This window comes from Neopsephotus bourkii, unplaced genomic scaffold (assembly GCF_033783945.1).
Source record: "Neopsephotus bourkii isolate Nb327-2 ecotype Australia unplaced genomic scaffold, CSIRO-AGI_Nbou_v1 NB_846, whole genome shotgun sequence".
Classification (NCBI taxonomy): domain Eukaryota; kingdom Metazoa; phylum Chordata; class Aves; order Psittaciformes; family Psittacidae; genus Neopsephotus; species Neopsephotus bourkii.
The window spans coordinates 2,954,174-2,968,434 of record NW_026901342.1 but is presented as its reverse complement, the minus strand read 5'-3'; the positions used below and the strand labels follow the sequence as shown (position 1 = coordinate 2,968,434).

Genomic DNA, 14,261 nt, shown 5'->3' with positions numbered 1-14,261 from the left:
GCGGGGAGTGGAGAGTGAGTTTGTTTCCCCATCTGCCAGCAGTCCCTAGGACAACGAGCAAGCGTGAGGCAGTTCGGGCGGTGTGGAGAAAGGGAAATCTCTTCAAACTCTTAACGTGCTTTTTGTCAACTTCCCGTAACTACGTTTCTTTTTTTTTTTTTTTTTTTTTTTTTTTCCCCCCCGTGACCGTGTCTGAACACTCAAGGGCCCCGCTGGAAAAGTCAGCCCTCGCAGCTGGGCACTAGGACTGTAAACAACAAACCAGGGAAGAAACCCTCGACAAAACACGGCAGCGTGTGCGCACACCCACCACCCCTGAGTCACCCGTCCCCCAGAGACACGGCTAGCTTCTTGTCACGTTAAAAACACCCGCCCTTCGCCAGCTTGTCCCTCACAGCTGCACAGGCGCGAACCGAACGGGACACAATCGAAGGGCCGCCGCCGGCAACGCGGCGGGAAGGTGGCCCGTGAGGGAGGAAGGGCGGGCGAGTGCGCTCGCCTACCTCAACCCCACGGGGGGCGGTTGGCCGGCCAGTAACGGCCCGGCTCGCGCTGCCGCCGGCGGGCGCTCAGTTCAGCGCCGCGCGGAACACCACCTCGCCTCAGCTCAGCGTGGGCCCGCGGCGCCCACCACAGCAACCGACAGCCCTAACACAACCTAGCCGGCGGCCCCACACCGGGGCCTTGTCAACTGACGTGACGCGCCAGCCGCTACCCCCCCCCCCCCCCCCCGTTCCCCTTTCAGGACGTAACAGCTGTTTTATCTCCAGCAAGGTCGCGGTAATTGCGGCACATAAAAATAGTTACAAGGTACTGGGGGGGAAGGGTCTGTTAAAATGCTGTTGCTTCCCGTTTGGCTGTGAATGCGCGTTTGTGTGGATGCCCGCGCCGCCAGAGCGGGAGGGCGGGGGAAGGAAGGAAGGAAGGAGGGAGCTCTGCACTGCCGTAGGGATTCATTATTTCATCAGCCGTTTAAAGCGTTTGCTTGCTTTCCCCCCCCCACTCCGAGCTCCTACTCGCCCGCCAACGGCCCAGCACGTGGCGGTGTGGGACCGATACAAACGCGTTTGTGGGGCACGGCAGTTTGTTTTCCTTTCCATGCCGAAACCTTCCCGTGTCACCAGTCAGCCCAGAGCTCGGCACTTTGAAGTCCGAGCCCGGCGCCGAAGGGTCCCCCCTCGTATCTCCCCTTTGCTGGGGCGGGGGAGCTCGACTCGCCGGCCCCGCGTTTCCCATCCCGGAGGAAAATAAACTGTTGCTGCAACGCGTGCTCGCCTCTTAGGGACGAGTCAGGATGGGAGGGTGTTCGCTTTCACAGCTACGAGCATGTGTCACAGCAACATCCACCGGGCTGGGAGCTTGAGGGGAGGAAAAACAAGCTTTACGAGCTGATGTATAAATAACCCCAGAAACGGGGCTCGCCTTCCCCGCGGGAGAAGCAGGCCACCGCCAGAAGGACGGGGCTCGTTCGGTGCCATCGGGGGATTGCGGGTGGGGTGCGAAGCACCGGCCGCCAGGGCCCTGAGGGGGTACTGGGTAGGGGAGCCAGCGGGGCCGCTCGTCTTTGGAAAGCTTCTTCTGCGCTACTGTCCTCTTTTTCTTCTCTTTATTCAGGCGAAGGAGTGGGTGGTTCGTCCGGCAGCAACAGGAGGAGGCTAGTCAAGGGCAGCTGTCAAAATCTCCCTCCCCCGCCCCCTTCTCCTTCCAGTTTAATGATCAAACGTCTGACTGGAAGAAAGGCGAGGGAGCGAGAGGCACGGAGTGCTCTTGTGTGTGCATGAGCAAGCGGGTACGTTTCCCCCCCCTCCCCGGCCCGTCCCTCCCCTGCCGTCTGACAGAGCCACAGCAGCCCGGGAGGGGAGGAGAAAGGAGGAGGAGGAGGCAGCCGCGAGTGCCAGTGCAGCGCTCGGTTACTCTCCCGTACTCGCTGCGGGGAGGAGGGGGAGGGCGGGCGTTGTGTACCTTTTCCTCCTGTGCTTTTCCTCACTTTAACAAGCCGGGGCCAGTAGCCAGCAGAAGGGAACAAAGGGACGGGAGAAGGAAAGCCCACCCCGGCAGCGGCCGCACCAGAAAACCCCCGGGGAGGCAGAGCCCTGAGGCTGCTGGTGACAGCAGCACGGCCCTGGACTGGGTGCCTGGCTCCGCTGCGGTGTTTCTTCTTCTTCCTTCGTCGTCGTCTTTCTCCTCCTCCGTGCCGAGTTTAAAGGGGGAGCGGCGTCCGGCAAAGGGAGAGAAACTTGGGTCAGTGTGCTGAGTGTCCGGCGGTCCCCGCGATCAAGATGAAAAGTAAAAAAGGTAGCGGTGGTGCGGCGTGCTCGGCAGCCAGAGAGAGCGGGGTCTCTTGCGGGGACGGGTTTCGGGGATGGAGGTGAAAGGGGGGGGGGGCATTGCCAAGCTAGACGGAGCCTGTTTTCCCTCTCGGCCGTTTTTACCCCAGTGGTACCCCCTACCCTTGGCCGAGCTCCCGTAGAAGATGGCAGTGGATGCTTCGCTCCCAGACAAAACATGCGGGGCTGTTGTTTGGAGGCGGCCGCCTCTCCGCGCCGCTGGCTCCCTGTCAAAAACATGTTCAGCCGCCTGCCTTTTGCCTCCGCGAAGTTTTGTTTTCGTTCCCTTCGCCGATATCCTCTCCATTAAAACGCTTTCTGTCGCTTAAATGCTCCAAGCCCGCCGTCCGGCAATGGGGGAACGAAGGTGCGGGTCATTTTTTCCAACTTGGGTGTGAGGGATGCGGTGCCGTCCTCAACTCTTAGCACCGGGACCTGTCGGCGCCCGGCAGCTCTTTGTTCATGGCAGCGTGGGTCTGGGGGCCGGCGGTGGGGTTCAGCCTGAGGGTACCAGACCCCATCCGCACCCTCGGCTGCGGTGTTTTACTGGAAGTTACTGCCTTTTCATTCCTTTAAATGGGGAAAAGAGAAACAAAAACAAAAGTTTCGGTACAGGTAGGGTTAAAAGGAGAAAGACTTGTTTTTTCCTCATAAAGCCAAGGCTTTTTAAGTTTTCTTTGTGTTAATTTTCAATCAGACAAACTTTACAGTTAGAGGATTGTTGTTCATTATGCTTGTGGTGCTTTAAGTGTCTTTAAATTAGAGCTTGGCCACAAAGGCGCGGAACGTGCTTTCAGGTTTAACACGTCTGCGCTGGCTGGAAAGTTTATAGCAACGCAGTGTCTCTTCAGTTGCGATTTGCCAGCCGGTAGTGTGGGACGAAGGGTGTTTTGTATTCGAAGACCATTAAATTACCCGAAGTGGAGGGTTAGAGGGGAGCAGTGCGCATGTTCAGTACTCCAGAGTTCTGTTTCTGCCCTACTACGCATTCCTGCGGCTCTATAGTAGAGCAGCCTAGCTCATTGTTAGTATCCTTACAGCAGTTAATGCATTTACAGTTCGTGAAATCATAGGGCTGTTGGAAACATCGGTGTACTAGTACGGTTTGTAGACCCTCTTAAGAAGTTTTTGAAGCGCCGTTCAGCAGAGAGGCGAACACACAAAGGGAATTAAGCCACAAAAACGAAGTTTAAGGAGCGGGTGATAACTGGCGCGAGCGGAGCTCCTGCAGGACAGGAGCCGGGTGCCTGTCCGGGATGGTAGTGTGGGGCTGCTGTGCCTGGAGACACGAACCGCAGGAGCTCCGGAACCCTCCATTCGCCCGAGGCGGGCTGAGATTGTTAACCCTGTTGCTAGCAGGAGGGTTTGGTTGGGATTTTACTGATTTTTTTCTTGGTTTCAGTGAATTAATTTAGCCCAGTTATTTTTAGGACATTCCTATGCTCCCTATTTGCACAGCAGTGGTGAGCTGGTTTCCTGTCTGCTGTTGCTTCCATTGTTCAGACTTCTTTCCCCGAGGGCAGCTGCTGGTTGGTGAAATACCAAACTCTCCGCACTTTCAACTGTTGTTCTTACCAGCCCCCCTCCCCCCGCCGAAATAAATGCCTGCGAAAAACGCTGACGTAGTTTCTAGGTATGCATGTGGAGGGCTTTGTGTGTGTATCTCTGTGTGAGAGAGGGAGAGATCTGCTTTGAGGATTGCAAGTCCTGGGCTGAAACAATGGAAACAATGAAAGGTGACAGGCAGGAGGGAGAACTGTTGAGAGGGGCCATGGGCCTGGGGTTTGCGTGGCAGAAATTAAAAGGTGAGGAGACAAAGACCAAAACTTTTAGAAAGATGTTACGGCTAGGGTGCCTTTGTTTTATTAAAGGTTGGGCTTGTAGTTATTTGTGACCTCCTGGCATTTGAGGCACATTCAAGAAGTTTCAAAGAGTGACTTTGTTAGAGCTTTCTTGCTTACACTCCTATAAAAGTCTCGTTTCAAGGGGGAGGACAGGCGGGGGGCGGGGGGAAGGAAAAAAGTATTGCACAGTCAAATCTGGCCGCTTTAGAAGTGATAGAGCGTAAGCTGTGAAACGCAGAGGAAAACAAATAAGCTGGTTCCTCAAATCTGAAACTTAAGAGGAAAAAGTTGCTTGGCCTTTTTTCTTTTTTTCTTTTTTTTTTTTTTTTTTAATAATGTGGAAATTCCCTTTTGCATCCTTGTAGCTTTGTAGGTCTTGGTTACTTATGAGTAATTCTAGGCTAATTTATTTTTGTTGTTGGATTTTAAATTCACATTAAACTTTAGTTAGGTATTTTGTTTGTGTGTGGGATTTTGTTATTGTTTGGGGGGTGTTTTTGTCGTGGGGCTTATTTTCCTTTTTTTTTTTTTTTTTTTGTCCTAACAGGCTGTGTATTAAAACCCTGAGGACTCTTGTGGAGAGTTTCATTTACAAATAATAACGTGATAGCAATCATACTTGTTAATTAGCTGATCTAGAATACAGTCTCGCAAAGACACAGGCATGTGCTCAAGTTTATACATGTGAGGAATCCTACTGAACTTGGTTACAACAGGATTGGGGCCTTAGATGGGAACTGGCTTTGTTTATCTGTGCTTAAGAAATTCAGAGAACCCTAAGGGGGTGGGAGGTTTTCCATAGGTGATTTTTGTCCATCCACTCTTTGGAGGGCAGAGATTGTTCCTTGTGGTATACTTTGTCCTGTTTCGAATAATAATTGGATTCTGCCACTTCCTCTGTGAAGCTCTTCCTCGACACAATAGGATAGTTGTTGGGGTTTTTTCCTGATACTCTGCCTAAATTTTTTTTCATTTGCTTAACTTCTATTTCATTTGTCTCAGCCTCTCCAAATACTTTGTCCTCCTCCTCAAAGTATTTCAGCATGTCATTTTAAGCAGCAGTAGATTATTTTGAAATCAGCTTTAGTCATCACTGCGCTCTACTTCTACTCGAGTTGTTTCAAGTTGTTAACGGTTGGGTGTTGAGCCTAGACTCGAGATCCTAGGTGTAATCTTCCCTGAGCTGATTACAGGAGCACCTGTAAAGTCTTTGGGCTGTGATACAATGCAACAGCACATTCAATCATGTATATGACTTCAGCTGGAAGCCAGGAGGATAAAGTAATTTATAAAGAAGGGATGCTGATCATGTAGTTCTTGGGTCATTAACAGCATGGACTGCTCATCTGAGAGAGCAGGAATGGAGAACTGGGATTTTGTATTGTTTCCCAGACCTCTGCAAATTAACTTGTGGTGCTTAATTTGGTCCTGTAAAAGCAGTTTTTCTGTTTGTTTTCTCCATAATACATTTAATAAAAAATAACCTGATGCTAGCCTGCTATTAAGACAAAATAAATCAGTAGGTCAGCTGGGGCTACACGTTATGTCCACAAGCCTTTATTCTGGGTGTAAATAACAGTAAGCCGATGGTCCAGTCGTGGAGCCTGGCCAGAAGCCTTTTCAGTTGGGCCCTGTTAAAACAGGAAACCAGCAGCAAATAGCCTGATTACTAACAAGACAGAAAAACAAAGCTGGGTTGTGATCAGCAGAAATGCTTTAATGAAAACAGAGCCTTGACAGCAACAACGTGGCTCCTGCTCCAGTAAAAAATATATCAGCTGAGGTAGTGCGAGATTTCTAGTCATGACTTCCTGTTGCTGCTCATTCTGTACCGTGCCAGATCTCCCGCAAGTTCACAGGGCTGATGATCTATTTAAATGAGCTCATTTAAATGAGGAGAAGTTGTACTACACTGAGTTTCCTGCTTAGCCAAAACCTGCTTTGTGTCACTAACTTACTGTGTCAATTAATATAACACACTAAGTGAGCAGGTCAAAGGGCAGGCTCTCCTGTTGACTCATTTCTTGCTAGGTAGGTTACAGTTAGATGGCAACTTTTACTTTATCAAAAGATCTTGTTTGCAAAATAGAAAAACATTTTTGTGCTGCTGGCATTCACACAGTATTTTGCCACTTCTGAGTGAAAAAGAGCAGCAGTTCTAGAAGTTGTGCCTGTCAAATCAGTTTTCTCAAATTCAGAGAGATGTCTGTGGAGTCTTTTAGCTGTGGGCTAGATCTTGGAGAAGTTACCCCAGACAGGGTGGTGTGTGCCTGGAGTGTTTTTTTTGTTATGCTGCTTAAACATGGCTCTCAAAGCGTTAGACACCGAACTTTCTCATAGGAGAAGCTTCTTTGGCTTCTCTTCCCTCTTATTTCCAGCCCTTGCTGTTGGCCTCTCCCTGTTTTCCAAAGTCCTGACTTGCTGCTTATTATACTTAAAAACAAACAAAAAACCCAACCCACTGAAGTGCTGCAACACATACGGTTTCTGACGAACAAGAAACACTGCACTTGAAAACATTTGTCTGAACAGTGTAGGCTAGTTTTAGCTAGTTTTAAAGTTCAATTTAAAAGGGATGAGCTCCTTTGCAGAGCCGTCATGTTGTCTGTGCAGGATCTTTGTTCCAAGAAGTGCTCTGCATGGCTCCAGGAGCCCATTGTGCAAGGCATGTTCTCAGGTTAGGTTGCAGGCATGACAACACTTTCTGTGAAGCTATGACAAATACAAAGTGGTTTGCTCAGAATCATTTTAAAGTAAACTTGACATACTTTCTACATGAGTTAAAAACCTGTTTACATAATTCAGAGTTTATCTTGTGTTGGCTACTTAAATATTGTGCTATTGTTCCTGTTCCGTGACTGGATAATTTATGTAGCTAATCATCACTGGAAAAATTTGGTATGTCAGTTTGGTGTTTGTCGGTTACATAAATCAGCAGTTGGGAGAATGAAAACAATACTAAGTAAGTTACTGAAGTAACTATGCCAGACAAATTGCAGATTGATGATCCTGCTGGGAATGCTTGCCTACCAAAAATGTGCATTGAAATTTGGACAGTTTAAGCTGCATTTAAGGATGTTGGCACTATTCGTAAATAGGGGAAGGAAAGAATAATTCCCCGTGTCATCTTTCGCTAAAGTTTACATGTGTGGGGAAAGGTCCTCCTCCGCTCCACTCCCCATCCCCCAAGTATTAAGTAAAGCTTGCAGACTCACACCTTTGTGTTTTGGTTTGGTTTTTGAGTTTGGGTTTTTTTAGGGGGGTTGTTTGGTTGTGGGTTTTTTTTTCTTAAATGGCATTAATTCCTTCTGCTTCTTTGCTTATGGATATAATTATAGCTTTATATAGTTTCATATTTTCATGGGCATGTTTCTTTTATTTCAAAGCTGACTTTGTTTCTTTAAACAGGATTTTTGAATTATGGGTGGGTTGCCTACATAAAACAATTACTTTTGACATTTAACTTGCTTTTACTGTTAAGGTATTTAGTTTCGATGTTATGAATGAGCAGGTTTCCTCCACCCCCAAACCCCAGTCTAAGTTCGAAACACAGATTAAGGGCTTGTTTTCCTTACATAGTTTTTAGAAAGGGCTTATGAAAACCAGTATAATTTCAATTGAATTTAGTATTCTACTGTTCGAAAATGGGTGGTATCTTACTTGGGCTGACATATAGTTTGTCAGATTGCTAACATTTCTGGTAAGCTTAACCTGGTGAGTATTTAAAGTATGGTTTTCTTTGTATTGTGCAGTACTACTTGTATATCCTACCAAAGAAGTAGAATTGTAGTCTTCCTGACTGTACTTTTGTTTGTCATAATTACATACCATAGCTTGATGTTACTAGTTGTGTGGTGTATATATAAAGGGGGGATAATCAAATTCTAAAATCTGTTCTTTGCTTTGTGTTGAAGGAAAGATACGTAGTTAACTTGTAAATCTGGAGCCTTTGTAGTAAGTGTAGCACAGAACACACATTTCCACAGATTAAAATACCAGATGAAAACCATGAAGTTGAAAAAATAATCAGGATGCAAAATGGTACTTAAAGAAACAAACCAGCCCACTCAAACATTAATTAAGTTAATCTCCCAGTCAACTGATGGACTCTTAAACAACTGATTCTTTTATTTGCCTACACTTTTTGTTTCCTTTCTAAGTGAAAATCCACCCTGGTAGGGGCAGGCACGATTTCCCCCTTTATTCTTTTTTTGAGCCATTAGTTTTTATTCGTATATTTTGAATGAGCTGTAAATATACGAAATCTTCAAGCTGTCTTTCCCAGGAGGGAAGCATCAGCATGTTAAGAAGAAATTAAATAACCCATTGCTTGAGTTGGTTGTTTTAAGTTCTTGCTTATTGACCTTTTGCCCAGCAGCTGGATAGTTATCCTTTAAGAAAAGTGTCGGATACATACCATAGCAAGCAAATTTGGACAGTGTTGGTATTAGATAGAAGCTATCTGATAACATGCAGCAGATAAAAGGTTGCTAGGGGAGCAAGAAAATGAGGGTTTGAAGAGAAGAATTCCTTTAGGAACAGAGCATTGGTGCTACTTTTTGTTCAACTGACAGAAAAGCTACAGCTTGTCAAGTTAACGCTGCAGGACAAATCTTATATAGGAGGCTATACATATCATGATTCATAGTAAAGACAGTTAATGTAATAAAAATGTGAGAACCACAGAATGCTAGAGCTAAGTAGTTTACCGATTTAGACGGCTGATTGTTCTTGTCTTGTAATTGTAGGTGTAGTTGCAATATCGGGCAGTGAAACGGAGGATGATGACACTATGGATGTCCCGTTGGATCTTTCCTCATCTGCTGGCTCAGGCAAGCGGAGAAGACGTGGCAACCTGCCCAAGGAATCTGTGCAGATTCTTCGGGACTGGCTGTATGAGCACCGATACAATGCTTATCCTTCAGAGCAAGAAAAAGCCCTGTTGTCCCGGCAAACACACCTTTCCACACTACAGGTATTAAAAATAGCAGTACTGGCTTCACAAGGAGTTGTTTTCTTAATTTACCTGTGGTCTAGTCACTATTGCAAATGTTTACACTGCATGTGAGATTTTCTTTCTTCTTGTTACTCGCTCTCATTCTGATGGCAATTCTAGGGAGAAACACAAATCAGTTGTGTGTTATGATGATCTTTTGTTTACTAGGGTAAAATTACTTCTCTGGGAGAACAGTCAGTCATGAATTTGAACGTGCATGCTAACTTGTGCAGAATTGGGCCCCAAAAGACACAAAGTGTCTGTATAAAGGAAATTATTGTGAGAAGGTGGTAGGTATTTACTTGTCAACAGGTTTTATGGTGATAGATTCGCCACTTAACCTAGAATTCCTCACTACTAAAACTGCAACTTGAGACTTGTTTCTGCAGAACATGTACGTACATTATTACATATCTGATGACTTCCATTAACATTAGTGGAGAAACCTGTGTTAGTATAGGTATGATGAGACTTTTGTGTGGTTAGTTTGGATTCTTATCCTGGGATACCACTAACAGCTGCAGGGTCCCTTGGATGCATCATTCTTGCCTTCTGTGATGACCTTTGGTGGAATAGCTGTTGACAGTTGCTGCTTCCCACCTCTTGGGAAGGTGGCTGCATGAAAACTTGGGTTGACCCTGGTTTGGTTTTTGCGAGGTGCTAAATACAAATATGCTCCTGCTGAGTTCTGAGTTTTATTTTTCCAGATGATTTCTTTAGTACAAATTTTGTAATTGGCTATAAAGTAAGATTTTCTTAGTGTAACATCATAAAACTTCCTTTATGTAGTAAACAGAAAAAAAGACGTTAAACTATAAACTATCCTGTATTGGCCAGGAAACTGGTTTGATATTTAAACAAGGACAAACTTAAATGAGGTAATTCATGTTATGTCTGTCGACACAGTCAGTTGAACAAGGAAAATCAGTAACTGTTTGTGGGAGGAGTGACTCTCTTCAGAGAGAAAATGTTTTCCTGTTGTTAATTAACCTAAGCATAGGGAACAATAGCCAATAGGTTAATGTGTGTGCACAGAGTTAAAAGCTAAACCCTCTATTTCAGGTTAGAAGTCTCCAGATGTCCCCAGGCTTTCTGTAACAGGAGTGGGGAGCCAGCGGTAGAGCTGGGACAAGGGAAGGGCTTTTGCCAGGCGTGTCAGAACTTGTCAGTAGGCCTCTCTTTTGTTCTGCAGTTAAGGAAACTGCTTGGAGGGATTCATTAATCTTATCCAACTATTCTAATGGCACATAGTTGGAAATGAATGAAGATAGAAATTAAGATGTCATTATATTCCCAGGTCTGCAACTGGTTTATCAATGCACGCCGCAGGCTTCTACCTGACATGCTGAGGAAGGATGGCAAAGACCCAAATCAGTTCACTATCTCACGGCGAGGGACCAAGCTCCCCGAGGGTGGCCTGATAGAGTCTTCCATCAGCACAAAGAACTACATTCCCCTGCTGGAGGAGACTGCCTTCCTTCCCTCTGCAGCACCGCTTGGCAAGACTATCTCCTCTTCCAAGCCAGCTTCCCCAGGATCAGTCCTGGCTCGGCCATCGGTGATTTGCCACACGACTGTGACTGCATTGAAAGATGCCCCTTTCCACTTTTGCCAGCCAGCTGATGTAGGCCAGACCACAGACCTGCAGCAGCCCCCCACCAACAGCTTCACAGACAACCCCCTCTCCTACCATGAGGACGCATCTAAACTGGGACCTGGTGCGAATGCACAAAGTGGGCTCTTTAACACTCCTCCTCCAACCCCACCAGACCTTAACCAGGATTTTAGCGGATTTCAGCTACTGGTGGATGTTGCACTCAAAAGGGCGGCAGAGATGGAGTTGCAGGCAAAACTTATGGCTTAAATCCCCTCTGTTCTCCTTCCCATTTTGTTTTTCCAGGCAGGGATCTAACAGCTGTGTGGTTATTACCACCCACATGATATCAAAAGACTTCACAGCATTATTATTATTTTTTTTATTAATCTTATTTGCACAAGGGATTGCTGAAATGAAGCTTCCTGTCACTGAGTTGGTTTTCAGTGGAATATGGTCATTCCAAGAATTATAAACTTAAAGCTACTGTAGAAGAAAGGACTGTGTGTTGGTTTTGTTTTTTTTGTTTTGTTCTTAATGTTTTCTTCATAGGTTTTTCATAATGTGAGATAGTTCCCAAGATCATGTGATTTGTTTTTTCTTTCAGACTGTGCAATATCTAGTAATGATATAGAGTCTTCTTATCATTCCCATGTGGAACAGAATATACCGACATGCTGTTTAAAATAAATTTTCAATTTTTTTAACAATATGAACTTGGATGATTATGCTTTTTTTCCCATAATGTAATAAAATATTTTCTTTACAAATGGATGCCTACAGAGTTATTTTGTTGAATATGAGCTTTGCAGAAAACACAGTTGTACTTTTGAAATAAATGGAAGTGATAAATATTTTTGAGCTCATACTGGCTTTGGTTTTACCAGAGCTGCACTAGCAGTTATTGTTAACCAGGTATTTAAAGGAATGCAGGAAAGTGGGACAGAAGTACCTGAGTGTGTTCTACTGTGTTGAATTTTTTCTAAAGGGGCCAAAGGGAACTGTGTTGGCATCGCTCATTAAATTCCAAGGGGATATCTTAGGCCTCTCTAAGTTTTCATGTTTTAGTTCCTAGAAATACCTTAGGGTTGGGAGATGTGGGGAAGTTCTGAAGATTAAATGGGAAGGCCAAAAGGGGGTTTGGAGCAAGCGTCTTTGTGATGCAGCTCCTCGACATCGCTAATGACAGATTTTTAGGGCAGGGCAAGGGCTCCCACTCTTATCCTTGGACTATCAATAATAAGGTTTTGACTCAGTAATTCTAGTAGACTGAAATAGAAGAGACTGTACTGAGTTGAAATCCTGAGTTTTGGGAGCCAGGTCTTGATGAGATGCTTAAATGGGTGGTTGACTAAGATTTCAAAGAGATTCCTCTTGTTTTGGGATGTATTTTGGACAACAGAATCTAAAGTTACCCTTCAGAAAAAGACTTGGCTATCAATATTATTACTAAGTAATGTGAAGACTTGCAGATCACATCTCAACTTACTTGAATGTCAGTCACTTACCCTTGTCCTTCCAACAACAGTGAAATAAGAGACCTCAAGGGGAAAAAAATCAGTTCTGGCTAATCCTTAAAAACAAACCAGTTGTCTGGGAGGCTGGGAGAGGGCTTTGTGCAGGAGGAGAGCTGATGAGTGTAAGGGTATCATTATGAGTAGAAGGCTGCAATGCATATGCATTTTGTTTTGCTGTGGCCTTTTTTTGTAGTGGAACAAACTACAGACTTTTGTAGTGGAAAGATTATTTTTTTTCTGGAGTACTCTGGAATTCTACTGAACTTCTGCCTTTCTTTAACCTTGAAGTTTCAAATCAATGTTTATATTTGAAAAAAAATGAAGGCAAATAGTAAACACTGGTTTCCTCATCTGTGTCAGCTTCAGTAACAGAGTCATTCTAATCTACTGTATGAATTGTCCTGGGTTCAGCTGGTTCAGTACCAGCTGTGTGATTCTGAGTTGACAGCTGGGCTTAAACCATGTCATGAATATAGATTTATTTTTTTCTTTATATATGTACTTTCTATTGAAGTAAAGCTAGAAAAAAAATATTTTTTAACATAGCCAGAGGTGGCTGTATACTTTGTCTTCAAAGATAGCATGTGAATCCAGAAGGAGCCTTGTGTCCTGTCTTTAGGCACACTGTACTTGTATGTCTAGTCTATTTTTCATGGGATGCCTATGTATGGGTTTTTTTAGGTTTTTGGTGGTGGTGGCAGCTTGTTGCTTGTAGTGGCTAATTTTATAATAAAATGGAAGTACACTTTTGTGAAAATTATGAGGTTGAGGGAAAAATTGCTCAGTAGACATCGTTTGTGGCATAGATGGTTGCTCTCAAAGGGTGCTAGGCACCCACAGAAGAGTGTCATGTTTGGAATTGGAATTGATTGGAAGATGCTTCCTTGTCCACATGCAGGAAGGAACTTTATGGCAAGACTCCTTACAACCATGCCTCAAGCACTGACAAGGAAAAACAACCTCATGCAAATACATGCATTGTTTGATTTAAGTGCTTCGACTTTTATCTCCTTCCCTCCCCCCCACCCCCCTGCCTTTTTTTTTTTCCAAAGCAGGTTGCTGGTGTGCTGTGACAGAGAGAAAAAGTGGGGGACTTGGATCACTAAGGAGCATTATCAGAGATCTTCATTACTCTGCCCTTAAAAAATGTCAACAAGTTTAAAAACCCAAACTTGAGCTCTGCTGGCTGAGCTGTTTCTGTAATTCCACTAGAGCAGCTGCAGTACTGAAAATGAAAATAGGATGACTAAGAAAGCTGTTGCTATTCAGGTTAACAGTTGTAATTGAAAGTAAAAGCCTGTGGTCTGTGCTGTTTTCATTTACCAGTAAGCCATACAAAATGGCATTAGTGTAACACCACCAAAGTCCTGGCTGTGTGATGAGCACTGCATTTCCATTTTGCTGACTGACTTACCCTGGGGACTTCACTTGTGACCAGTTTTGCTTGAGGTCTTTTAATTGTTATTTGTGTCAAGGTTACACCTAGAAGTTCAGCTATAGTCACAAGCCAGACCCCTTCGGCTGAGTAGCACCTGGCACTGTGTAAAAGCTTTTCCTCACCCCGGGGTGTTATTTAACTTGGAGGAAGACAATTACTCATGTTGAGTGCCCACTAAAGTAATATAAAAGAGGAGTTTCTGCTTTCCTGTAATGTAGCACTGATAGTGCAGGTTATTGAAGTTTGCCTGAACCTACTGTTTCAGAGCAGAAACTTCAAGTAAATCCAGGTAAAATTATCAAAGGTAGGTAGATGTAGAGCATGAGGTGGAGCTAGGATCCGGAACTGAGCAGGAGTCCTAGTAACAAGCCAAAGGCTTCATGGGCTGGTCACTCATCCCTGATAGGGCAAAGGAAAAGTTTATTTCTGGAAATTTGGTTTACCATGGAATAGGGGAAAAAAAAAGGCAGTAGAAAGAAACAATGAGGCAAAATGGGCAGCTTTTCTGTTCTTGTAGCAATGATAAACCTAATTGCAAGGCAGCT

At 44.8% G+C, this 14,261-nt stretch overlaps 1 protein-coding gene across 5 annotated transcripts; it reads left to right on the top strand.

Annotated features, from left to right (window-relative positions):
* Window positions 1–687: 687 nt before the first annotated feature.
* TGIF1 (TGFB induced factor homeobox 1) lies at window positions 688–11,531 on the top strand. Of its 5 annotated transcripts, none has more exons than XM_061356378.1 (3): window positions 688–810; window positions 8,920–9,146; window positions 10,465–11,531. In XM_061356378.1, exons 2-3 carry the CDS (start codon window positions 8,964–8,966, stop codon window positions 11,029–11,031), a joined length of 750 nt encoding a protein of 249 aa, XP_061212362.1. In that variant the 5' UTR covers window positions 688–810; window positions 8,920–8,963; the 3' UTR covers window positions 11,032–11,531. The 5 variants fall into 5 exon arrangements, with proteins under 5 accessions (XP_061212362.1, XP_061212361.1, XP_061212360.1 ...); XM_061356377.1 differs by lacking the exon at window positions 688–810 and adding an exon at window positions 1,631–1,789; XM_061356376.1 differs by lacking the exon at window positions 688–810 and adding an exon at window positions 1,866–2,295.
* The last annotated feature ends 2,730 nt before the right edge of the window (window positions 11,532–14,261 follow it).

Coding starts and splice junctions, on each gene's coding strand:
- TGIF1 (XM_061356375.1), top strand. CDS start 2,484: ATGCTTCGCTCCCAGACAAAACATGCGGGGCTGTTGTTTGGAGGCGGC. Junction 2,695..8,919: donor CCGGCAATGGGGGAACGAAG/GTGCGGGTCATT, acceptor TTGTAATTGTAG/GTGTAGTTGCAATATCGGGC. Junction 9,147..10,464: donor CACACCTTTCCACACTACAG/GTATTAAAAATA, acceptor TTATATTCCCAG/GTCTGCAACTGGTTTATCAA.